Raw genomic sequence first — 26,636 nt, forward strand, 5'->3', positions numbered from 1 at the left:
TGGATTACCAACAGCTGGTTGAAGTTACTGCTCTCATTTTCAAATGTGATGGATTTGATGTGCAGATAATGGAAGGAATGGCGACATGGATTTGTACCACTGTCAACCGTTCGGTTTCATTTGTTGGTTTTGTTTTCTTTACTGATGTGGCGCTCTCTTCTCAACCAAGGAGTAGCGACACAGACGGAGTGAATCTGATGGAAATGCTGCTGGTTCCCTCTCAGTTTACAGACATGATGGTCACATGCCTCTGACAGAGGACTTTATTATGTTATAACATTTTATAAAGGACGTGCCCATCCTTATCGGCAGATTTTCCATGTCAATATTTGTTTGGGTGGCTGTAGGTAAGTAATTGGACTTCAGTTTTGAGTGCTTGCATTGGGTTGATGTGTTTACCAATCAGCATCTACTGTACACTTCTATGTCCAATATTCAACAAAGACAGTGAAACAGCATAACAAGTGTCCTTTGTTGAAAGAGAAATGAACTTGGTAGACATTGGGATTGACATGTGTTGTGCAACATGTAAACAGAATAGATCTTTCTGTGTGACCCAGAATCTAATATTAGAAACTTTTAAATAGTTTTTTCCCCCAAATTGTTCATTAGCCCCATGACTAAGAGGAGTCCAGATAAAACCAAAGCCTGGGGTACGAAGTCAGAGCACCTGCTGAGGATACAGGAGCACGACTTTACAATGCGCCCAGGATTTGGAGGTAAGGTCTTTCTGACGATACACTAAACCCCGCCCCCTCATCTGATCCATCACTCCTCTCACTGTGCAGCACTGGCTCGTAGAGATGACATAACAGAGCGGGATTATGTCTGAGCCATGCTGCTGTGGGCCACCGATTCATTACCGAGCAGCCACAGTCTTCAGCTGTGGGTTACAATATCTCCCGCTATTTAAATAAATATTCACACACGTGCATTTTCCCTTTAAGTTTAAAATCCCCCGTGGAGTTCTAGGAAAGCATGATGTTGTTTAACGGCAGACTTCAATGAGTCTTAAATACTGGCTCTCGTCTCACACGATACGTTTATTACGCTACATGTTAGGGTTTTGAATGGAAGTTCATACCGTCTCTGCAATGTGCAGCACAGCTGTAACACTGAGCTTGCCCCCCCGAAAGACGAGTCTATGATAACACCATGTGTGTGTTGCAGCAAAGAATGTATTAAAAGTTTAACTAAAGCCGGAGTTTTGGGAATGTGTTTTGTTTTTTTTAATTGTAATTAAATAAAAAGTTTGACTATAAATCACTGATAAAACTTCAGTAACTGAAAAAATACCTATCTTTTATGTTATCTTAGTGCGCTGTGGCTTTTTCATGAGTGTCTCTTTTATCTCGCATTGAATGAGCCCCTTTCGTAAAATAGCTGGTTCCAGTGACCAGTGCCTTTAATGATGGATCTGAACACCTTCCTGAACACCTTTCTGAACACCTTCCTGAACACCTTCCTGAACACCTTCCTGAACACCTTTCTGAACACCTTCCTGAACACCTTTCTGAACACCTTCCTGAACACCTTCCTGAACACCTTCCTGAACACCTTTCTGAACACCTTTCTGAACACCTTTCTGAACACCTTTCTCAACACCTTTCTGAACACCTTCCTGAACACCTTCCTGAACACCTTCCTGAACACCTTCCTGAACACCTTTCTGAACACCTTTCTGAACACCTTTCTGAACACCTTTCTCAACACCTTTCTGAACACCTTCCTGAACACCTTCCTGAACACCTTCCTGAACACCTTTCTGAACACCTTTCTGAACACCTTCATGAACACCTTCCTGAACACCTTCCTGAACACCTTCCTCAACACCTTTCTGAACACCTTTCTGAACACCTTCCTGAACACCTTCCTGAACACCTTTCTGAACACCTTCCTGAACACCTTCCTGAACACCTTTCTGAACACCTTCCTGGACACCTTTCTGAACACCTTTCTGAACACCTTCCTGGACACCTTTCTGAACACCTTTCTGAACACCTTTCTGAACACCTTCCTGAACACCTTCCTGAACACCTTTCTCAACACCTTTCTGAACACCTTTCTGAACACCTTTCTGAACACCTTCCTGAACACCTTTCTGAACACCTTTCTGAACACCTTCCTGAACACCTTTCTGAACACCTTCCTGAACACCTTCCTGAACACCTTCCTGAACACCTTTCTTTGAACACCTGAACACCTTCTGAACACCTTCCTGAACACCTTCCTGAACACCTTTCTGAACACCTTCCTGAACACCTTTCTGAACACCTTCCTGAACACCTTTCTGAACACCTTCCTGAACACCTTCCTGAACACCTTCCTGAACACCTTCCTGAACACCTTTCTGAACACCTTCCTGAACACCTTTCTGAACACCTTTCTGAACACCTTCCTGAACACCTTCCTGAACACCTTTCTCAACACCTTTCTGAACACCTTTGCGTTACTCTGGGGAAAGATCTTGCTTTTGATTTATGGTGTCTAGGTTAGGCGGTTTTGATCAGGTTATATAAGAGTTGTTTTTATTGTAAATAACGGTAAATAAAGATAAAGTTTAAGTTCAGTCAGGAAGACCGGCGTTACATCCACTCACTCCTCAGTTGGATCTACTCAGCTGATTACAGGCGTCCACTCTTAACCAACTACAGTTCCCCACAATCTCCAACAGCCAATCATCACGCTGCTATCGAACTTCAAATCTGTTCTCCTGTCATTTCAGGCGCTAAGGCTCCGGCTCCCCCCCTCCCATCCACCTCCACCCTCCGTATCAGAACTCCTTATCAAATCCAGATCTTCCGCATCCTCTTCCCATCTCCTCTTCAAATCCAATCCCATCAACATCTTATTCTACTTACGGATGCATTTCCCCCTTAAGATATATGATGAGACAATCGGGGTCTTATCGCCAAAGACATTTCTATCATCTCGTGCACACGTCAATACAAATCTTTCTCTAAGCAGAATAAGTGTCCTGATGGAACTATTGTCGTCATGGATAATCAAATCAAATCAAGTTTTATTTATATAGCACATTTATAAACGACTTTTGGTCGAGCCAAAGTGCTGTACATAAAATAAAAATAGCCTACAGTAGAGACACTTTACAGCAAAAAGTAAAACTATTCCATAAAAGTAAGTAACTTGCATTAATATGTCAACATGTATTGTTTTTAAAGAATTTACAAAATGTACAGATGCTGTCCTGTTATCCAATCAACGCAGCTGAGTGGGATGTAGCCAAGTACAGTATAGTTATTCTTTTGAAAATACAATAAGGTAAATCAATAACTCAAGTCACGACTCGAGTAAGATCTGCACTCTGAACTAGGAAGTGGTTCACAGTAACCCAACCCCCAGTCTAATGACTATCAGCAGAATTAAAAAAATGGTTCATGATTTTCTGATTTTCCATTCAACACTTTAGAACTGTAGGCCTGTTTAGAAAAGTGAAACGATTTGAATCCCCAGCATGCACCACAACAACAGTTAGGATTAGAGTACTCGCTCCGCTGGCTCTGTGCCAGTGTTTGGGAAATCTGCACCCAGCTGCTCTGGATTTGGATAAAGTCATTGTTTTAAGCAAAAGGGTCAGCAGCAATAAAGGAATCACAACTTCCAAATAAACACAGATAATCCAGACAGGAAGCAGCTGACCTGCACTCCCTCGGTCACAGCTTACTTCTGACTCGCAGACACTGCTGTTATCAGTGTAGCTCATTGCATTGCATGTAAACTGCCCTACATTATTTCTCCAGGTCCCGCCGTCTCTGTAGGCGTGGATGTTCAGGTTGAGAGTTTGGATGCTATTTCAGAGGTCGATATGGTATGTCTGGAACACATGTTTATTAAGAGAATAAAGCATGTTTGTTGTTAGTTTAGATGATATTGTAACAGACTTTGCCTTTTTGTTTAAGGACTTTACCATGACCTTGTATCTAAGGCACTACTGGAAAGATGCACGTCTGGCCTTCAAAAGCAACAACAACCTGAGCATGACGTTCGATGGCCGCCTGGTGAAGAAGATCTGGGTACCTGACATGTTCTTCGTCCACTCCAAGAGGTCCTTCACCCATGACACCACCACTGACAACGTCATGCTACGAGTTTACCCCGATGGAAAAGTCCTCTACAGCCTCCGGTAACCAAGGGAACATGTAACGTCTCAAAGTGGCTGTTAGGTCAGGAACAGTTTAAAGGAATGCTCCAACATTCTGGGAAATTAAACTATAACTGCTGAAACAATTCCTTGGTGATGAACACCTGCCACCTGCATCTAGTGAGTTTCTGTCAATCGCTTTTCTTTCTTTACATTTTCAAATTGGGCATTACATTTTTATTGGCGAAATTCAAAAAGACTTACAAACAATGTTGTCGGCTGCAGTGTTGGGTGTAACGCGTTACAGTAATGTATTTCTGTAACGCAGTAATGTAACGCATTACTAATGAAATGTGAGTTATATACTACCCGCTACAATCCTCAGTAACGCACGGTACAACACATTTCAACCCGAAATGAAATGGTGTTTTGTTTTTTAAGAATTCACCAACATCGTGAGACATTCCCACACCAGAGACACATGTGCTGGTACAGTAGATTAGTAAGCCTGTTGATCAGCCTGAAGGGTGTTCCTTTCCCCATCATGACCACGTCGCTGCACATTACCCGCTCATTACACGCCAGATACTAAAACAAACTAACGACTCGACTCCCAATATTCATTGAAATGATTTTATTGACATAAAAATGATCGTATTTCTTCCGTTAAGAAACGGTGCACCAATGGATGGAACTGCGACAACAACAACTGTACAGCAGCACTGTGGGCCCGGCGTACTGTGCAGTGCACACCACGTATGGGCTGCAGCCCCAATCACTGAGCTATCCGGAATAGAAGCTGCATTTATAATAAACCTGACTGCATTGTCATCACATGGAGGTGGCCAGGTTTGGTGCAATGAACCCTTTAAAGAGGCCCTTCAAAGCCTGTGCCTACCGACTGCATCTGGCGCTGTGCAGCGGATATCCTGTGTATACATATACGCACGTTATGAGGCATACATAAAAAGGTACAACAGTCAATATATAAAACATTAGAGGGGTAGTGCTGAACAAAGAAACTATTGCTGTTTTGGGAGAAATGTTAATCCTTGTCCAATACTTGTATTATTATGAAGTTATTGTGGCTCTTTTTAGCGCTCTGCGTATCGGGGTGCAGTGACAGCTCAGTGTGGCGGACTCTTCCATCTCTCCCTGCATCTCGTCAAACTACTCTTCTGTCCCAAAAGCAGAAACTAAGTGTGTACTTGTTTTGTTTACACATTAATAATGAACTAGCGGTCAGTGTCAAGGTCACTGATACATCCGGCAACTGTACTGCTTTTGAAGTGGGGCAGGTTATGATGTCAGTGGGTGGTCAGGAGTGTAATTGCCACGGCTGTCCTGCAGAACACCGTGGCACCGGCTGCCACAGGAAGTGTATTTAAGGGGATAACGTTCTGCCAATTACGACTGCTAATACTTCAGAGCAGGACCTCGTCATCTTGGTGAGCGATAGCAGGCTCGGAACCCAGAGTCGATATTGTAATCCACATTACAGAGCCTGGCGGAGCGCCGGCCATCTGCCTCCGGCCGTGACCGCTCGAGCATAGGGCTGATGGACACGACATATTAATATGATGACATCATCCACAAATCTGCATTCGCCAACATGCACTCTGTAATCTGAAGTATCTGAATATGTGATTCATATTACAGTAATCACTTGCTACCTGGTGCACTGAAAAAACTGAAACCTTGACTTTAATAAATGTATTGTAAATGTAAGTAAAGTCAACAATTCAGTTTTCAGTGTGAATTTCTACTGTATGAGGGAAACACAATCAGAACGGTTTATTATCCTTGGAGGGTTAGATTTCATAACAGGTGCTCCATTTAGATTTAAAATAAATAAATAAAAAAGGAACATAACCTAGAGACTTTGAAAATGTTCACATTGTACTGTAATAATAATAAATAGGTGGAAATATTTCAACAGCACTGTAACACACTGAAAAACCTTTGACTTAAATAAATGTATTATGTAAACAATTCATATAACTGTATTAGGTTAGTTGAAAGCAATCAAATTAAGTTTAAATAAAAGATAATAGGTTAAACGTAATACTATTGCTTTCAACTAAACTAATACAGTTGTGTGGAACCTGTTGACATATACATGTTTATAGTGTACACATAACATGTTTTCTAAAGTAGAATGTCCACATGTTGACTGTTGCTGTGCTCTGTTAGACATAAGCATGCTCCTCACATGGCCGGGTTAATCTGTGTGGGATGGGTGCTGGCTGGCAGATTGGGAGTGAGGATGTCAGAGCTCGCTGCAGACCGTGGCCTCCTCTCATCCTATGAGCTGGATTAAGTCATTTTCATTTATCATCTGTGCCGTAAAACCAAATCTCTGCTGAAACCTCTGACCCACTCTGAGGCTCTGTGAATACGGACCTGTAACATGAAGCAATGACGTAACCATAGTAACATCATCCATCCCTCATGATTGGTGATAGTAATGTGTCAATGAGCCCTTCTCTGCCTTACCTTGCCCATGGGCCATGTCACTTCCCATGATGCAGTATGACTGCCCAGATTCCAACAGCAGCATGCTGCAGTGACGACTGACGGTACACAGCTTCAGGGTCATGAACATTATCTGAGATCTTAAAGGTCTTTTTATTGCTGAGCCTGCAATTCCAACACAAGAGGAGCCATCGTTTGGATTTGAATTGTTCCTGTTCTGCTTCTTAAGTTTCTTAACGGTTTTTAATCGAAACAAATGTAGGGGTCAACAATTATTTAGAATAACCTATATATGAAAACCTATACAGAATATAAACAATTAAATTCACTTTATTCACTGAAACGTTGACTTTAATTAAATGCATTATGTCAACAATGGTCCTTTATATTAAGTTTAATAGGTTCAAATCAATACTATTGCTTTCAACTAACCTCATACAGTTATGTGAAATGTTTTGACATAATACATTTAATTACATTTGACGTTTCAGTTTTTTCATACAGTTTGACAATAATGAGTCATATGGTCTGTTCAGTTAGCTGGTTTGAGATGTTGACATCCTCCCCAGTCTCCTGCACTTTACCTGTTACTCTAACATCTGTCAACAGACACAGACACACATACAGCTAGCTGCGCCATTGTGTCACTGTTGATACAAATTAAAATATAATCATTTAATTCAAACCATTTTCCAGCAACGGACTGCTCTGCTCTGCTGAGTCTCCCTCACGGTCCTGGGGATGTGAGCATCGCGCCGCAGAGAGAGACACATGAAGGCTTGTTTACTTCGTCATAAAGTAGTGAAGTCGCTTCAGAGTGGGGCGATTGAGAGAAGCAGCAAACAGCTGTTGCAGAGCAGAGAAGAAAACCCTGTGGTTCGTGGGGTATGCAGCCCGACACTAAAAAGAAAATAAACGTGTCACTTTTTGGAGCGGAACTTCAAATCCTCTTTCAAACCAGAAAATGATCCTCTTTCTGCTTTTGGCTTAAGCCCTCAGTTCCTGATTTACAGAGCGAGTGAAGTCACAATCAGTCATCTTAACGACATCCACTGCTTTTCTTACTCTGCGCGCACATTTGTTTGCAATAATGTTCAAGCTTTGGTTGGTATAAATGTATGTGTGGGATGCTACTGCAGTACACTTCAAACACAAATGTTACTGGGCTTTACAGAACATTTCAAATAAACATTTGAAAGCAAGAACATTAGGAATCTACCACTGACCGTCTTTGCAACTATTTAGCCACAACTCAGCACATTGACCATACTGTACATACTATAGTGTAGCTATAAACGACGTTTTGATGTAGTCTTCTCTAATCTGTCCAGCACTAATTCACCTCTTCTTTATGAGTCTTCACATCCAGTGGAAAGGCGAACAGAAATGCAAAGATAACTAGTTTCTGAGTTTAGTCCCTGTTGTCATGATCATGGGTCCTCCAGCACCAAAAAGCCCCAAAGCACACATCCAAAAGCACAGAGAAAGGAACAGGGACACAAAGAATAAAAGAGACTGGCAAGCCATCAGTCCCTAACATTTTTGGAAAAAACATAAGAAGCAAGAAGCTAAAGGGGTTTAGGGTTTGGAGGCCTTCCTTCACATAAGGATGTGAAGTATAAGATCTTATATACCAGTGCTTCTCAAAGTGTGGTCCGCGGACCACTGGTGGTCCGTGAGCGCCCCCTAGTGGTCCGTGAGTATATTGGTAACATTTCACATTTTAAATAAATAAGTTAATTTAAGTTTTCCGCACTCTTGCGGGAATATCTCCACAATGGAGCAATGTTACGTTTCACTTTTGATTGCATGATATAGCCCAGCGCAACACCTTCGTCACACATGTTGCCACTTGTTTGTACCATTTTTAGGCGATTTGTAATCTGTTCTAGAAAAACGATGTGTTTTTGGATATTTGTGGAGTTAGGTGGTCCGCGAGTGTTTTTTTATTGGTTAAGTGGTCCTTGGTATGAACAAGATTGAAAAACACTGTTATATACTCTCATATTCATTTTTTTTTTATTGTACAGGTCATACCCAAATATAGTTACAGAGAAGTTGTTAATCTTAATGATATAAATATGACTTTACTCACCCCAAACGTGTGTGTCATATCCTCACAGCTTGGTTTTGTGCTGCAGGGTGACCGTCACATCCATGTGCAGCATGGACCTGAGTCGCTTCCCTCTGGACACGCAGACATGCTCTTTGGAGATCGAGAGCTGTAAGTGACGGCTGTGATCAGCTCCATGTGGCCTTCCCTCTCCTCTGCAGTCACCCCTCACACCCTTCCTGTGACTGCTGTAAAGTCTTGTCAGAGCTGCAGACGCAGTGAGATATTTCTCCTTGTCATGTTTTAGATCAATGAAATGTTAAATTGCTAGAGACTGTGGAGCATGCACTGAAAAAACTAAAACGTTGACTTTAATTAAATGTATTATGTCCACAGATTTCACATAACTGCATTAGGGTAGATAAAGAGAAACGGTTTTTCAGTGTGTTCTCACGGCATGTCACTCGTCACCCTGGTGTTAACTTATTTCATATAAGCTACTATAAAATGAACATCACGATATTTCATTTTGCTCTTGGTCTCCCCAGATGCGTACACAGACGATGACCTGATGCTGTACTGGAAGAAAGGGAACAGGTCATTAAACACAGACGAAAAAATATCTCTGTCCCAGTTCCTGATCCAAGAGTTCCACACCACCACCAAGCTGGCCTTCTACAGCAGCACAGGTGCCGACCAAAGTCCAGAGCCGTCTTTTCCTTTAGGCTGGAAGTGGCGCCTTCTAACTTCTTCTCTCCTCCAGGCTGGTACAACCGTCTGTACATCAACTTCACCCTGCGGCGCCATGTCTTCTTCTTCCTGCTGCAGACCTACTTCCCTGCCACTCTGATGGTCATGCTGTCCTGGGTGTCCTTCTGGATCGACCGCAGGGCCGTCCCTGCCAGGGTGCCACTAGGTGAGAGTGCTGGGCTACTAGTTAGTGTGGAGGGAGTTCCACAATAAATCCCCTTTTGGTAAGAAATGAACAAAGATAAATGTTTAAGACAGTTGTTTTATTTAATGGAGTCAAAAGTCAAAGCGTTCAACGGAATCAATATGTTCCAGCTGGAAGGGCAGATGTTAGCAGCAGCTCGTGTTACAACATCTGACACCAGTTATAAAAAAAAAGACAAACGTATACAGGAAGGGACGGATACAGTCAATCAAAGCAATATTACATACATTACAGTCTATTGCAGGGGTGTCAAACTCAAGGCCCGGAGGCCAAATCCGGCCCGCCACTTCATTTTATGTGGCCCACAAGAGCTTGCAAAGAATATAATAAGTTTATTATAATGTTACGTGCCGCTTTACAGGAGAACGTTGCCCATAAACTACATGTCCCACAATGCATCTCATTTTGTGACATACGCAATGAAGAGACTTGCAATGATTTGCCCTAGACTTCTGCTTTCAGACATAGTTAATTATTAAGTTATTACCCTATCCGATAATAATCCAATGCAGAGGAAATATTGTAAAATTATACATTATTTTATATTTATTATCTATATTTATTTATATAGTCTTAAAGTTACAACCGGCCCTTTGAGTGCAACCATAATTCTAATGTGGCCCGCGATGAAATTGAGTTTGACACCCCTGGTCTATTGAATGGTAGACAGAGGGGCAGAGACATCACACATGCTAACTAACTACACACCTAACATGATTATTGCCTGACAATGGTCAAGGCGACACTCTGTTGAAAGCTAACAGAAATAGAACGTGTATTTAAAGGTATGATTACGCCTCGGAGGCTCAGCCAGGGCAAAGTATTACTGAATGACTAAAATGATACATTTCCACGATAGTCGGTGTTGTTGTTAGAACGTGTGATCCTGTTATAGGTATAACCACGGTGCTCACCATGTCCACCATCATCACTGGAGTCAACGCCTCCATGCCCAGGGTGTCCTACATAAAAGCTGTGGACATTTACCTCTGGGTCAGTTTCGTCTTTGTCTTCCTGTCGGTGATCGAGTACGCTGCCGTCAACTACCTGTCCACTCTCCAAGAACGCAAAGAGAGGGCACTCCGAGAGAGGGTTAGTACCAGTCACTCATCTCCACGCTGATCGATGCCGACAGGTGCTTTGGCTGAAGACATTGTTTTAGAGCACCACATGTTTAACCAGGCTTGTGGAGCGGTTCGAATGACGGATTGGTTGGTTGGAAAAACTGAAATGTTGTCTAGAATTAAGTGTATTATGTCAACAGATTTCATATAACTGCATTAGGTTTGTTGAAAGCAATAATATATTGTTAAATAAAAAGTATTAGGTTCAACTTGATTTCAACTAACCTAATACAGTTATGCAGAGGTGGGAAGTAACGAAGTAGAAATACTTTTTTACTGTACTTAAGTAGATTTTTCAGGTATCTGTACTTTACGGCCCATGTCATGCTTTTCCAGTTACTACCCGTCCCCTTGTGTTATGAAGGTTGTTCTGCATGTAAACGGTCTGCAGAGTCACAAACCCTCAAAATACACCCTGTAGCGAGTAGAACTCTAACACAGAGAAGACCTGTCTGTGCTGCCCCAGAACGCCTCGGTGGAGATTCGTCACTGATACGTCATTGCCCAATGTTTCTTCCGGGTACGGCTTAATGTCATGCGGTACCCGAAACCAAATGGACCAATCCGTGGAGCCGTTACGTTAAGCCCCCGCTGATTGGTCCAAATTAACCAATCCACGGACTTCCTCGCACACTCAGTGCACGCAGCTCTGCTGATCTCTCCTCCCTGGCTGCAGGCTGATAACAGACAGTTGGGATCGCGGAGAAATTCTCTCTTCAGACCCATTCTCACAGCGTTTATCCACCTTTTTCTTACTCAGTATCAAGCCACACTTATTGTTTTTACTTCGGCTGTGACTTTGTGTGTGCTCAGGGTGAGTTTGGCTGTGTTTCGCTGTGTATCGCTAAACAAGGAAACCACACCTCCACGGAGCTCAGCGCGATTCACAACGTCCCGACCAATCAGAGCACACTGTGCTCACAGGGAGGGGGGGGCTGGAGCTATTGGAGCTACAACGAGCCGTTAAAGGCAGAGAGTGACATTCAGTGAATACACATACTTTACAGAGATGCTGTTTGAGAAACCAATGTGAGTTTAGAAAATTGCACAATTTAAATCTATTCTAGTAGACCTCAACAATGGAACTATGATCAGTGGAACTGGCCATGACATGGGCGCTTTAAATATTTATTTATTTTATCTTTTTCTTCCTACATTTTAACACAAATATCTGTACTTTCTACTTCTTACATTTTCAAAACGGGCTTGTTACTTTATGTTTAATGCACATGAGCTGAATTATCATTGTATTTTGCATCATTGCGGGCCTTCCCCGACATCAAGACTGATTGTCTTAAATGGATGTGAAAATAACACGTAGAGAAGACGAGCCATGGTGTGCAGATCATGCACGACAGACGAAAACAACGTAAAAGACGTAGGAAGAAACAGCTAGGCAGAGACGTTAAGGGAGAAAGGTCTAACGCAGCGTCCACACGGCGGCGTGCGTTGAAGCTTGCCGGTGGGCGTGTCTGAAACTTGACCAACAACCAATCACATGAATCTCCCGCCCCGGACACACAAGCACACGGTTTGATTGGCTAGAGCTTGTACTGGCATATGATTTGATTGGCTGACGCTTCCGTCGAAGCGAGCAAAGCGAAGCAACGCTCCCACAATGCAGTTCGGCAAAGCGTGACATTCAAAGTGAATGGGTAGAAGCATTGAAGATGCAAATCTGTATCCGCTCGTTGTACCCCCGTTTTTAGAGATTTGGGTACGGAGGAAAAGAGAGAGGGTTTTATTTGCTGACGCACCGGGGACACATATGTTTGTATAAAAGACATCACAAAGTGCATTTTGCATGGTAGGTCCCCTTTAAGGGAGATGTTCCCTTACATTTAATGTAATGTTCAAAGTTGTGGGTGCACAAAATGATTCGTGGCGAATGCACTATAATAATAATAATAATAAATTATATTTCTATAGCGCATTTCTTGAACCCAAAGACGCTTTATATATAATCTTAGGCCTTGTTTAGGCCTATATTAAGGCAAAGTATCCCTTCTACAATGTTGGCGACAGCAAATACAGGTACATTGTTTTTGTTGTTCACGCTGAATACATTCAGAATGGCAGTAAACAAATTGAAATAAAGCTCCTTTTCACTTATATTATATTATATTAATATGATGTAAGGTTCACTTAGCTTTGCACAAAAACAGCCAGTTTAAAAGTTACTTTTTACTGTGAGTACATTTCAGAAACTGTACTTTTGTACTATTACTTTTTTTTAACAAGTATCTGTACTTCTACTTAAGTAAAGAGAGTGTGTACTTTTGCCACCTCTGCAGTTATGTGATATTTCTTGACATAATACATTGAATTCAAGTCAACGTTTAACACCTGCGACATCCTTATTCGCTCATCCATACATCCCTTCATCCCTCTCTTCCTTCATCCCAACATCTGAATGAAGGGATGAGAGGGAAAAAGGGATGAATGGATTGGTGGATGACGAGATGTAAGGATGTAGGGAGGAATGGATGAAGTGGAGGGATGAAAGGGTTTGGCTAAGTATGAGGTATGGGAAATGTATGAGTGGAATGGAGAGGGAGGGTGGGTTGAGAGAATGGAGACAAGCGATGGCCGGATATAAGCCCGTGATTAGAGATGGGGTTTAGGTGTGGCCATACTCCTGAACCTAAATGAACATAATTACTTAACCAAATCGTTGCAGTTTGCATTCCTATCTGGAGTGACAAGTTGTTTAACATTCCTAACCATTTCTTTGTGAACATCTGTGTTTTGTGTGTGTACTTGCAGATGCCATGTACCTGTGGTCTGGTCCATCCTGGCACCATGTCGGCCAGCTACAGCGAGGTGGATGCCAACACAACAGGGAATTACGGCAGCATGCCAAGAAATGGGGTGAAGCGGGAGAGGATGCTGGTGCAGCTGATGGAGAACGACCAGATCACCGGCCACGTGAGCTCCGGCACCTACAGCAGCGCCGCCATCGACACACACGCCATAGACAAATACGCCAGGGTCATGTTTCCTGGATCCTACATCCTGTTCAACTTCATCTACTGGTCCATCTACTCCTAACACGCATGGGATGTAACCCGAGTCTGAACACTTAAAACAAGTGGGATTACAAATTCAAGCTTTTGTGTTTTGAAATTTGAAAGAAAGGAGATGGAACAGCTCAATCCAAAGAACACGAGTGCACAGTAGATGTTCAGGCGGAACAGACCCCACATGTTCTCCTTCACCTTGGTCTGCATGGTTTTGAATGGACAGCACCTCAAAGGACCAAATGACCCAATGTGACTTCATCTCCAGGTTACCTGCCAATTAGACTTTCCACACCTGTTTGGGGCTTTACAAACTCTTCAATCGAGGTCTTGGGAGAAATTGCAGGCAGTGCATCAATGAAATACTAAATGCAGTTGTTTTTTTTAACCTAAGGTCGATTTATCTCTGTTTAATTGTGATGTTTTTTTATGTAAGAACAGGTCCATCTTTCACTCCCATCACCCTTTTTTCAACCAAGCAAGTGAAAAGCATTCTAGTCTAATTGCCAGCATTGTGAACCCGGAAATGTTGAGTACTTCAAAGTGTGTGATGGGAATGTATAGTGAGGGTCCCCAGCACATAGAAACTGGAGGATGCTAACTTGTATATTTGCACAATTAGCCATTAAGTTGTGTTATTTAGCATCATTTGCATATCCAGACAGTAGTTAAAACATGGTTTGGCCAATTTTGGAGTACTCAAGGTACTCAACATTTCCGGGTTCACAACAGGCCTCTTTGAGCTGGTACGCAGACTAATGGTCTGAGGGACAAATGGAAAGGCTTCATCTTCTTCTCTCACATTGTTGTCGTGATGGTGCAATGCATCCCAAACTCAAAGCTCCTAAAGTGTGCGAGTTTCCTTTGCTTCCTGTTGATGATGATACAAACCTGTAGAAGCTGTGTATCTGGTCCCATAAATATGACACCAATGCAGACGTCATTCTACCATATTTCTTGTTGAAAATGGTTACATCTAGATTAAATACATTCTGTACTTGAGCATTTCTCTCCTCTCTATTGTGTTAAGAATGGCTCCATTCAAAAACTGCTATCAGATTGACACATTTCGAACATCTGGATTCTGCTTTGGGTGTGTGGCTGCTAATTATGTTAGAGTTTGCAAATGAACACACAGAGAAACACACGTTCAAACAGCAGCTGTTTATTTGTTGAAATCTTCAGGGTTTCGTGGTTTCATTTGACATGTTGGCTCATGCTGTTCGAACTTACACTTTGTTGTCACAGACTTTAGTGTCAATCTTTTTTTTTTAGAAGTTGGTCTTTACAGAAGTGCTTTGCTTTTACAAAAGACAATAAATCCACACCTTATCTCGTAATTATAAGTTACTATTAGGGATGGGAATTTGAAAGCAAATGTATATTCGAATATTCGACCCCCAAAAAAACGGTTAACCGAAATGTACATATGCTATAAAAAAATAATAATAATAATTTAATTTTGAAAAATAAATAAATACATGTTCAAATAAGTAAAGAAACCAAGTCGAATTTGTCAAATGTATTGAACTGGTGATCAGTTTGAACAGTTGACAGCTATAGGCCTACAGCTTTCATGCTTAAAACATAACTTGGTTTTTAAATGAAAGAGGGATCAAACACGAACAACATAACGGCTTAGGGTAACGTAACCCGTGACAACAGAGATCAACAACCTATAACAGGGCCTATGCACAGAATGCAGCTATTCAATACTCATTCTTGTTTAAGAATGTGAGCATGTCTACTCAGGGGAGAGGCGGTTCACAATCAGGCCAGCTGTAGAGAAGACCCTCTCAGCTGGAGTCTGGGCATAAGATGAGGTTTGAGTCTGCGTGGTCTGCGTGTAGGGAGGGGCAGCAGCCATATCATTGGCTAGAACCAGCTAGATCTGATGGATTTGGACATAAACACGAGTGAAGTATAACCGGACGCGAGAGAGAGAGATCAGCACCTGCAGCTCTGCCCGCTGTGAGGGGCCGGTGAGCGAAGAAAAACGCACCTTTAGACCTAACACACTTAGCTATGGCACTGTCGTATACATTGAATTATTACATTTGATAATATGTAATCAACTTAGACACCCCTCCCAAAAGAAATAAAAATATAAAAATTACAATAAAAATATTCATAACTCATATTCGAATACCTGAATCATTTCGAATAATCGATTAATAATTCCCATCCCTAGTTACTATCAGGTAATATGGAGAAATCCATCTCATTTTCAGAATAACGAGGTAGTTACTCATAATAATAAAATAAGAATTAAATATATATATATATTTCGTGACATTTTGTGATCCTGATTTTCAGAATTGTTATTTGTGAATGATTGAAACACTTCACTGGAATACAGTGTAGCCTCAACAAAAGCACTTCACATATTAAACAGAAATATTCACAATATTATGCAACATTTTTCCAAACTAAGTTCTGTAGTAAAACCAGGAGCATACCATCGAAGATAAACTGAAAATATAAGCTATCTTTTTGGGGTGAATTAAATGTGCTTCCGAGTTCTAGGTTTACTGCCAAAATAATTGTATGAATGAAAATAATAGTAACTTTATGTGTATAGCTCCTTTAAAACCACCATGGCAAATTGTACAAAAGTACAAAAAACAGGAAAACAATCAAATACAAAACCAACCTAATGGAAAATAACCCTTAATGGAGGGCAGTGGTTTTTCTAGATTCTTCCAAAGGTTTCTGGCACCTTTTCAAATCTGTCTCTTTAATGAAGGTGGCCCCAAAAACAAGTCTTCAAATAAACAAGTAAAGAAGGATTTTGAAATATCAGTTGTAAAACAGACGGGCTGCAGGAGAGAGAAGCCATCATCCAGAGATTTGGCAGCGCTTGTAATGTTTGCTGAGACATCTGTCGGACAAAGCCAAACCGGGATGGACAAAACAGAGAGCTTAGTAAAAGCATCTTTATTGTAAACAATGAAAACAACCCAAATTTGCTGAAAGGGATTAGTGATGTGACCATGACACACAAAGTGGGGAAGAGACCGTCACTGTAACTGTATCAAATCAGCATTAACCATATCCTTCTCAGTGGCTGCATTTCAGTGTCTTAAGTGTAAGTGTCCTCTTAATGCATATTTCTGCTTTATAACAGCTTATTATTGTTTTTATAGTGAGATAAGAGATAACCAGTCACATTTTAAACACCATCGACCTTCAATTAAAACTGTATACTGGAATTATTTCAGGCCTTGTAGAATAAGAAGGCCACTGGAACAATAACCCATATTCAAGCTGAAGGACACACTCAGGCCCTTCAATATGTATTTGATTTGCAAAGCCCTTTAAAGAGTGGTACAGATAAATGAAGAGTGTGTAAGCATTCTGAAACCCTCCTGTCGAGTTAGGGCCAATTTGTTACCAATGTACTACTTTCATCATAAATATGATTTACATGATGCTTCAACGTCTTATGATATCCTCCACAGTAGGCGCTGGAACATGTAATATTGCTGAGCACCACTTTCATTGAATTCTGAGTGCTTTATTCAACTTTGTTCCCGCTCCATATGAAAAGAATGGGTAAGCCTAGATTATGTTCATCCATCAGAGAATGCACACCATCAAATCAACAACATTATCATTTTGGAATGCATTATGAGTGTGTATTATATGTATATTCACTGCAGTTATTCATGTAACCAGTATTCTGAGACATTGTTTACAGTGTAGAAGGGTGTTAATACTTATTTGCTGAACATTCATGTTTTTTGTTTTAATGTAAGAGCAAATTTAGACCAAAGTAAGGCCGTGAAACAAACATAAAAACACTGGTGCAAAAACACTTTCAGACGAATAAAGGAATGGTAGACTTCAGTTTTAGTACTTTTCTTATGTTCCAGCCTACACAGACTACTAGCCTGCGAATGTGCATGCATTTAAAACATTCCATTTTGAAACGCTCTGAAATCCCTCGCTACATATATACGGCATAAAACTAAAGAAATAGGATAGAATATTTTAATGAGATCTGTGCAGGGGAGAATTTTAGTGTTTTCCTATGTGTCCTGCCTGCAACTTAGAGCAGGGCACAGGTCAAAGGTCCTGCCTTCCTGTGGGGGAGTGTGGACCATGCGCGCAGATGACTTTAACAGACTTTCTTTGTCTCTAAACATGTCTGGTATCGATTAGGATGGAAAGAGCGCGAATATAGGCCACTCCTATATTCTCTGTGTAGATTTGCGCTGTGTTTCTGTGTAAACTTGAGTGTTGGCTTGGGATTTACATGAGGAAGTTGTGTGGAAATCTTGTCAATGCTCCCGGCCGTGGACTCTCAATAAACTCCGGTGTTTGATGTAAAGTGGACTCCAGTCTTCTATTTCTTCCATTCACATTTCTGATCAGAACTTTCCTTCACAAATTGGCGTCGCGAACAGCATACCAAAATATCTTCAGAGGCTGGTAAGTACATTTCTATTTTGAGATTGGCTTGCCAGTGTTTGAGATTGACGGTATTATAAATTTCCTGAAAGAACTAAGCTGCTGCAATTTTTTTGGTTTATCTACTCATTTGCATTCGGAGGATTAATTCATAACCTCGGGAATCGGTGTCAAGGGGACGTTGTCCTGGCCGATTTCCCTGTGATTGTTGCTGGGGCAGGTGCCTACGAGCAAGCAGTGTTTGAGATTGACGGTATTATAAATTTCCTGAAAGAACTAAGCTGCTGCAATTTTTTTGGTTTATCTACTCATTTGCATTCGGAGGATTAATTCATAACCTCGGGAATCGGTGTCAAGGGGACGTTGTCCTGGCCGATTTCCCTGTGATTGTTGCTGGGGCAGGTGCCTACGAGCAAGCACGGCCCATGTGAAAACTATGAGAATATTTGGGGCTAATAAATAACCTCGGAATATCGAATTTCATCGACTTCCTCTGTGTGTGATTCTCGGAATTAAATCACCGGACAATTACACACAGCAAATATTCGGAGAGACCTTAAAAGAGAGCATCAGTAAAGTGGAGTTTCTGCATTTAGAAGCAATGTGATAGATTTGTATTGACACAAATTGCTGAATTCAGGAGATTTCAGAGGTTAAACTGCTTAAATCAATAGCATTTCTGCTGAGTTGCCAACTCTCCGCCCCCTGTGGAGAGCGCATGCAGACAAAGAGAGAGGAACAATTACATAGTCATTATTTCCGCGATTATTACCATTTTTGAACTAAAGAAAGTGGTTAATACGTGGTGTGAGAATGTCATGTATGAATTGCTGCATCTAGCTGTTGTGTTTTAAAAAAAAAAAAAGGGGAGAAAAAATTATTACAGATTGGAACAATTACATAGTCATTATTTCCGCGATTATTACCATTTTTGAACTGAAGAAAGTGGTTAATACGTGGTGTGAGAATGTCATATATGGATTGCTGTATACAACATAATGAGTAAGAAGGCTCTCATAATTAATCAGATATTTCTCTAACCCCCTCTGAAACTCTCCCTAATTCGGATTAAAACTAAGCTGGAAGAGTTTTTGTCAAGCCGTTGGTTGTCGAGAGTGTTCATGTTTGTTTGTATAATTGTTTCGTGTTTGTTTGTCTACCCGCCGTCTTGTGCATGCGTTGTAACAATTCATAATGAATCAGTCCACAGCCAGGGTAAAATGAACTAAACTTCAGTTATCTCACCAAAAGTAAATGACTTGAGAAAAATAAATAAATAATGTAAAGATGAAAAGCTCAAACAGCTCAATGTTGTACTATTTGTTTCATTTATTCTTAATCTATGTATTGTATGGCATATGAATAAAAAACGTAATGTATTGAACACATTCCGAAACAAAGAAGATAAGACAGAACCAGACTCAGGCATGAGGACTGGCTTATCTATAGCAAGTTGAGTAGCACTTGAAATACTTGGCTCTATGAAACCTGATGTACTTATATGATTCCGTTTTCTTCAAGGTTGTGTCTTCCTGGTCGAACGCACTTATTGTAAGTCGCTTTGGATAAAAGCGTCAGCTAGATGCAATGTAATGTAATGATACTCATAAGTGATTGAAGCCTTTTGCGCTGTTGCTGCAAAATGAAAACCTTGTTGATTGTCTGTTCCAACTGGCCACTGGAATCAGATAATTGATATACGTTGAAGTTCAATTACAGTTTAAATATAGTTTAACATTCTTTATTAAACTGTTTCAAATTAGTTCTAGTACAATTGGTCTATACAGACATTACTACAATCCTAATAGTTGAAATACTGAGCTTATGAACAATAGAGTAAAGGTCGCTGGTTAAGCCAGGATCAATATACTTGTTGAGGTTTTATTGTGCACATAATAAATGTGTTTAAATGAATTGAGCAATTTTTTTTAAAGGAGTATAATGTTGCAATCTTTTTAAGATAAGTAATTGCATTTCAAAGATAGATGTTGTTTTCTCCTTCTCTCGTTCACGAGCACACAAAATAAATCATAAACATTTCCAAATCCGAACAGACAGAGAAGTTTTTTTTCAACTAAACTATTTTGCTCTTAATTTTTTTGAAATGGGATTTTCCGCTACATAACAGAAGACTTAATACAGGACTTAAAGAACGTTTTAAAGACAAGTCAGGGACAGTACAAAAAATGATGCTATTTCGCCAATGGAGAGGTTTGCATTTTTGGACGGAGTCTCCCCCTTTCTCTGCTCCTAAAGTGCTGCAGAGTTGCGTGGAGATCGCAGCACACGGGGTCAGAGACAGGTGTGACCTCTGGAGGGGAAGATAATCTGAGCAGACCACAGAGCGACCATTGGGGGGTTTTAACATCTGGAGAATTGTAAGGAAGCAGGCTACCCCCAACCAAAAACACACACACACACACATGCACACACCAAACACACACACACACCAAACACACACACACACACACCAAACACACACACACGCACACACCAAACACACACACACACGCACACAAACACACACACACACACACACACACGTGTAAGTGATTTACAGTTACTAAATCAGCCTACTATCACCTAAAGAACATATCTAGGATTAAAAGACTAATGTCACAGCAGGATTTGGAAAAACTTGTCCATGCCTTTATCTTCAGTAGACTGGACTACTGCAATGGTGTCTTCACAGGTCTCACTAAAAAATCTATTAGAAAGCTGCAGCTAATTCAGAACGCCGCTGCTCGAGTCCTCACTGACACTAAGAAACTGGATCACATCACTCCTGTTCTGAAGTCTTTACACTGGCTTCCTGTGTGTCAAAGAATAGATTTCAAAATACTGCTGCTGGTTTATAAAGCACTGAATGGTTTAGGCCCAACATACATTACTGACCTCCTGCTAAACTATGAACCATCCAGATCTCTCAGGTCTTCAGGGACTGGCCAGCTTTCTATCCCCAGAGTCAGAACTAAACATGGAGAAGCAGCGTTCAGTTATTAAGCTCCAAATATCTGGAACAAACTCCCAGAAACCTGCAGGTCCGCTGCAACTCTGACTACTTTCAAATCCAGACTAAAGACTTTTCTTTTATTTTATTTTTGCCTTGCCTTGCCTTGCCTTAATCCACTTTGTGTGAGGAGTGGCAGATGGTTTTGGCGGGCAGAACAACTGAAGCAGCAGGTAGTGGTGGCAGAGGTGCCAGGGAGTCACATCTGATGGAGATGGATAGAGGCATTTATTTTAATTGTAGCAGTCAGTTTGTGGTTCTGGCAGCACTGTTGAGCATTTTCATAGATGTGTTTTCATGCCTCTGTGCAAGGCTTAGTCTTTCTATCTGTATAGCCACTGGTGTAACTAAGTTCATAAACTCAACAGGTACTATACTTGGGCACTATTTTGAGATACTTGTACTTTATTTGAGTATTTAAATGTTTTGCTACTTTATTCTTCTACTTCTACAGTTCAGAGGTACATGGTGTATTTTTACTCTGCTACATGTATTTCATACCTTTTAGTTACTTTACGGATCTGGATGAATTATGTGAAATATAATCAAGTGTTGAATCAGACTTTAGTTCCACCTGGAGTAAATCCACCAGCTACCCTGCAGAATACAAAGTACTTCAAACTAGCTGCACCTTTACCAGCTTTGAGAACACTCATGATCAATCATTATAAAACACATCATATTATTCTGAAATGGACCAATCTGCACAACGACTACCTTTACTGTCGCTATTTCCAATATATTTTGATGAGAATACCTTTATACTTTTACTTGAGAAACATTTTTGAATGCAGTACAACACAAATGTGCCTTTTATTTCATACAGTTCAATTTGGATTGAGACAGGGAAATAATCCAAACCTCATGCGTGGCGTTTCACCGTCAATGGGGCGATATAGTGTGTATGTAATTACATTTCAAATGCTGATTTGAGCCCCACCACTGTATGGGTTAGCCCTACCATAGATTACCCAACACAAATACTCGGGAGCCGATAAGTCAATTAATTGCTTATCATGACAGGCACACAATAAAACAGTGGAAACAAACATGTGTTTGACTTTCATTAGTGAATGAAACTGTGTGCCCTTTTATAGTCTGTGTCCAATATTGTGTATTTGTATATATATTATATATATATCCTAAATATATGCTAAGGTCCCGCTACTGACACGATAGCAGTCATTTCGTGCGCATATGTGTAATTAAACCCATGATATCGAAATCTCACTCCAGCCAGGTACCCAAAGTTGGCAACCTTGCCCATACCCCAAATAAATATTTGTATAGCAGATCTACATGAATCACACAAACGACCTATTTTGGATTCAAAAGGTGACAAGTTTGCATCCCTGCTTGTTATCCTTTCATTACAGAGCTGGGAAAATGGTGTATTGATTAGATTCTGATCCGTGCAAATCCTATTTTAACTGACTTTAGTTTCTAATATGAATGATAATTTGATTTCAACCCATAAGTAATTATTTAAATTAACTCTTAACATTTCACATGATGGATTAGTGTTCCACATTTTTCCCACTAATTTGTTTTATGATTGAGCCACTGGTAAAGAGAGACATTGATGACCCTGTGTTCCGTTTGTTGTCTATGGCTTCGGACGACTTCACTAAAAAGTCACCCAGCTCTGCCCTGCTACCGTCCGTCTGAGTGCAGTCACAGAGATGCTATGGCTGCGCTACATGACATTAATGGTCTGGTCCGAGAATGGACACCATTTCCTGCTCACAGAGAGAATGACATTACTCAAACTGAACTTTACAAGCCGCTGATACTGTCTCCCATGGGTCTGCTTCCCCCCCACCGAGCCATGAACTGAAAGCTTGACGTCTGCTCTAAACACTTGGAACTGTCACACCAGCACCAAACCCTTGGGTCAGTCAGATGAGACTAACGGCTTCACTTAGGGCATAAGGGTCAGAAATATGACTCTCGTTACCACGGAGTGGTTTGTTTGTTTTTTTAATGCTATCCATACTGCTATGCAGAGGATGCCTGTAAGATTGGCAAGCTGTGAAATGCCCCTACTATTTTGGTATAGGCCTGATGTCAGGGGCCTCTTACTGTATAGACCATGTTTCCACCAGGTGAAACTCGAGGCTACATGGAGCTTAGGCTAAAAATACAACCATTCTGTTCTGCTCTAACGATTCAATTTATAGATTCTATATCAAAATAGTTTGTTTTTATTGTTTCCAATGATAACGTCACCTTAAGTGGAGGAATGCAAACCTGTTTTCAAATGTAAGATTTTGAATTTGTTTGACATTTCTCAGTAAAGACACCCTCAGACGCCCACTATCATTCATGCTATGCCTTCAGTGGTAACTCAGATGTTAAGGGGGTTGAAGCTTTTCCTCCCAAATCAGAGATGCTTTGTTTTTTCAACAAAGGTATGCATTTCCTGCATAATATATGGTTCTCACAATTGTTTTTGTTAGTTTTTTGCACAGCTGATACTGAGTTTTCTCGAGTGATGGATTATGACCTCTACCATGCTTACATGGACTCCTATGTTTTATTTCATATCTAACTGAAGTAAGAGAGAATAGAGAGAGCTGTGAGAGAGATGGGAGATGAGGATGTGAGAGGGATGTGGAAGAGAGAATAGAGAGATGAGGATAAGAGAGGGATAGGAAAGAGAGAAGAGTTATTTGCAAGTTGCGTGCTAATACTGAGTCTTCTTGATTAATAGCTTATAGACGATACCATGTTTAAATAGACTCCTACGTTGTTATTACATTATGTGACATATGTAAGAAAAGGGAGGGGAGAGTCAATTATATTTGAGTAATTTATCTCATATTGAAACATTCATTTCTCAAACCTATGTTTTATGGAAGAGGAAATGTATTTCTGATAAACTAATCATTTATCAAACGGTAAATGGTGAATTAATATAACATTTAGAATCATTGAGAACGGGTTATATCCACAGGGACTAGCTCACATTTAACTTAAAATACAATGTCTCTGCTTTGGACTGATGAGTATATGATTCTTGCATGTTAAATGACTAACACAAACCTTACATGTATGCGTGTGCATGTGTCAGGAAGGCTCCCAAATAATTCTGAGGGGCCTATCCTATTTTTGTAATTGAATGATAATGTGCTAATCCATTACTTTGAGTTGTCTGCACTCAGGAAAACATCCCTATCAAGTGTTAACCCAATCACTAGGACGGCTCTGAAGGCCAAGGGTCAGAGAGAGAGGGTCACACTCTCCGGCTGCAGAGGGCACCCCCATCCACGGGCAAGGAGGCACGAGGTCTTTCGAGATGAGGGGATTCTAATCTTCAACTTTCTGATGGGATGGGATGCTTCTTCATCTTTCTGCTCAGACAACTCTGCAGGACGAGCGATGGCTTCAGAGGCTCCATGTTTCTTGGAGGGGCAGATTTCTTCCTAAACATCTTCCATCACGGGTCGGGGCATCTGGATGTGCCACTTGGAATAGGCTCTGCTCTCAAGCAGATAGCAGAAGGAATGCAGGCAGATGAGCCTCTGGTTCACTGGGAGATCATAAAGTGCTCACTGAATGAGCCACAAAAAGCAGAGCAATTGGGGGGTTTTGAAATAGGGCGCTCTGGTGAAGAAGAGTTTTGAGCCAATCAGCACCTCAGTGCTAATCTACAGTATCGGGATGCCTTCACACACCAGACATTCTGTGTCATAAAGAAAGGAGGAGAACGAGTCAGGACGACATGTTCTTCGAGCTCTTGTACAAAGATAACATTTGAATTGAATGACCAGATGATTACAGATGTACAATTAATGATTGTTTTTATATTTCCGATGAACAGATATGTGTTAAATAGTGGTGACAAATATATTTTGTCAGATCAGATTACACTTTCACACTAAACAAAATAAATTAATTGATATTTTCAGATTTATAAGGTATTGAACAATAAGATATTTCTAATATTATAACAGACAATGTTACTATCCTTAATCATTACCAGGTAAAATGTACAACGAGGAAACCAGATTACCAGGTACCCAATCCAGGTGCTACTGCATGCTAAATATAGATAGAAAAACAAATGTTCTATCCACTCCACTTAAATACTCAGCAGGTGATGTAGATTTTTCAAAAAGGCCTTAAATCACTCCTTTTAAACGAACTAAAACTAATTCTGCAGCAAGTTTAATGTTAGACTACGCACATGAACGCAATATTAGCAACTGTTGGCTGTGCCAAAATATGCCAGAATCTATGCATTCTCCTATGTTTAGCCCAATTCCTTTTGCAAGAGCGGACTATAAATCAGTCAGCTGGAACGATATTGAATCTAGAATTAGCGATGAGGCTGAGGACTGCTACACTCCTTCTTATCCAACAAACTCTGATAAACCGTTACAGTACAAGGGTCTGGTCTCTCTCATTGTTGAGACAGTAAATAAAAATTACCTGCCTGACGGTTTCAAACGAATAGATGTTTTGATTTTTTCTTGAATAAAGAACAGATGTTTTTGATTTTTCCTTCCTCAGGTTGTTACAATAAAATGTCTGACTTTTCCTTTTCAGATTTTGAACAAATGTATTTGAATAAAATGTATGTAGTAAAGTGCCTTACTCTTGAATAAGTGTATTGAAGTAAACGTAAAGTAATGTTAAAGATTGAGGACACTGTACCTTTACAGATTACAGATTGATCGATTCATCACTGTGAATTTATACCTTAACTGTGAATCTTAACTGGATCCCTTATGATTCTGATTTTATACCTCAATTGGATTTCTTATAATCCTACATTCTAATTGCGTTAATAACACGTTAACGCAAAAAAAAAATTAACGCCACTAATTATTTGAACGCGATTAACGCATGTGTATTTTTTTCAGAGCGCATCGAGTTTAAAATACCATCTCCAAGCTGATGCTGATGTGTATGTGTGGCCCGAGCGAGCGAGAGAGAGACCTTACGTGCATTGTTGTTGTTAGCATCTGGTGCTAGCTAGCTGCGCTAACGGATATAAGGAGCTGTTTAAATGAAAACAGAGGAGCGACATTTCACCACAACTGCGCCGAGCACTTGACTTTATGCAGGAAGCCAGACAGCGGGACATTGTAGGAGAAGTCAGCACACTCAGCTCGGATAGTGCAACATGATTGCAGCGTCCAGGCAGCTCCCGTTCGAGCATAATATGCCTTGAGTTGCACATAGCTCCAACGATCCATCACACACACACACACACACACACACACACACACACACACACACACACACACACACACACACACACACACACACACACACACACACTTTGTATTGTATGAGAGGTTCCAGGTTGAATTGAGGCGAATATTTGTAATGTTCAGAGGTTGTTGTTTAATATTCATGAGAATATTTGTCATTGTTCAAATGATAATAAACATTAGCATAAAGCATATTTGTCCACTCATATGTTGATACGAGTATTACAAACTTGAAAAATATTCCTCTAAGGTACATTTAGAA

At 40.6% G+C, this 26,636-nt stretch overlaps 2 protein-coding genes across 3 annotated transcripts in view; one reads left to right on the forward strand and one right to left on the reverse strand.

The window, feature by feature from the left end:
* The first annotated feature begins 612 nt into the window (after nt 1-612).
* On the forward strand, nt 613-13,775 carry LOC117440159 (gamma-aminobutyric acid receptor subunit rho-1-like). The gene is made up of 8 exons (XM_034076438.1): nt 613-719; nt 3,762-3,829; nt 3,921-4,144; nt 8,719-8,801; nt 9,179-9,319; nt 9,394-9,546; nt 10,481-10,677; nt 13,476-13,775. Exons 1-8 carry the CDS (start codon nt 617-619, stop codon nt 13,758-13,760), a joined length of 1,254 nt encoding a protein of 417 aa, XP_033932329.1. The 5' UTR covers nt 613-616; the 3' UTR covers nt 13,761-13,775.
* A 1,125-nt stretch (nt 13,776-14,900) lies between these two features.
* Nucleotides 14,901-26,636, reverse strand: part of cfap206 (cilia and flagella associated protein 206) — a 28,663-nt gene continuing 16,927 nt past the window's right edge. The window contains exon 13 of one of the 2 annotated variants that reach the window (XM_034076184.2): nt 14,901-16,610. The gene's annotated coding sequence lies outside the window, so the exon portion shown is untranslated. Of the gene's footprint in view, nt 16,611-24,065; nt 24,838-26,636 lie in introns of those variants that run through there. The other variant, XM_034076185.2, reaches the window with a different exon arrangement.

The sequence above is a fragment of the Pseudochaenichthys georgianus genome, chromosome 24 (genome assembly GCF_902827115.2).
Source record: "Pseudochaenichthys georgianus chromosome 24, fPseGeo1.2, whole genome shotgun sequence".
NCBI lineage: Eukaryota > Metazoa > Chordata > Actinopteri > Perciformes > Channichthyidae > Pseudochaenichthys > Pseudochaenichthys georgianus.

Bases quoted from the DNA above. Each gene is read 5' to 3' on its own strand.
- LOC117440159 (XM_034076438.1), top strand. From the start codon at position 617: ATGACTAAGAGGAGTCCAGATAAAACCAAAGCCTGGGGTACGAAGTCA. The intron at 720-3,761 runs GTAAGGTCTTTC...TTATTTCTCCAG, and splicing joins AATGCGCCCAGGATTTGGAG to GTCCCGCCGTCTCTGTAGGC. The intron at 8,802-9,178 runs GTAAGTGACGGC...TGGTCTCCCCAG, and splicing joins CTCTTTGGAGATCGAGAGCT to ATGCGTACACAGACGATGAC.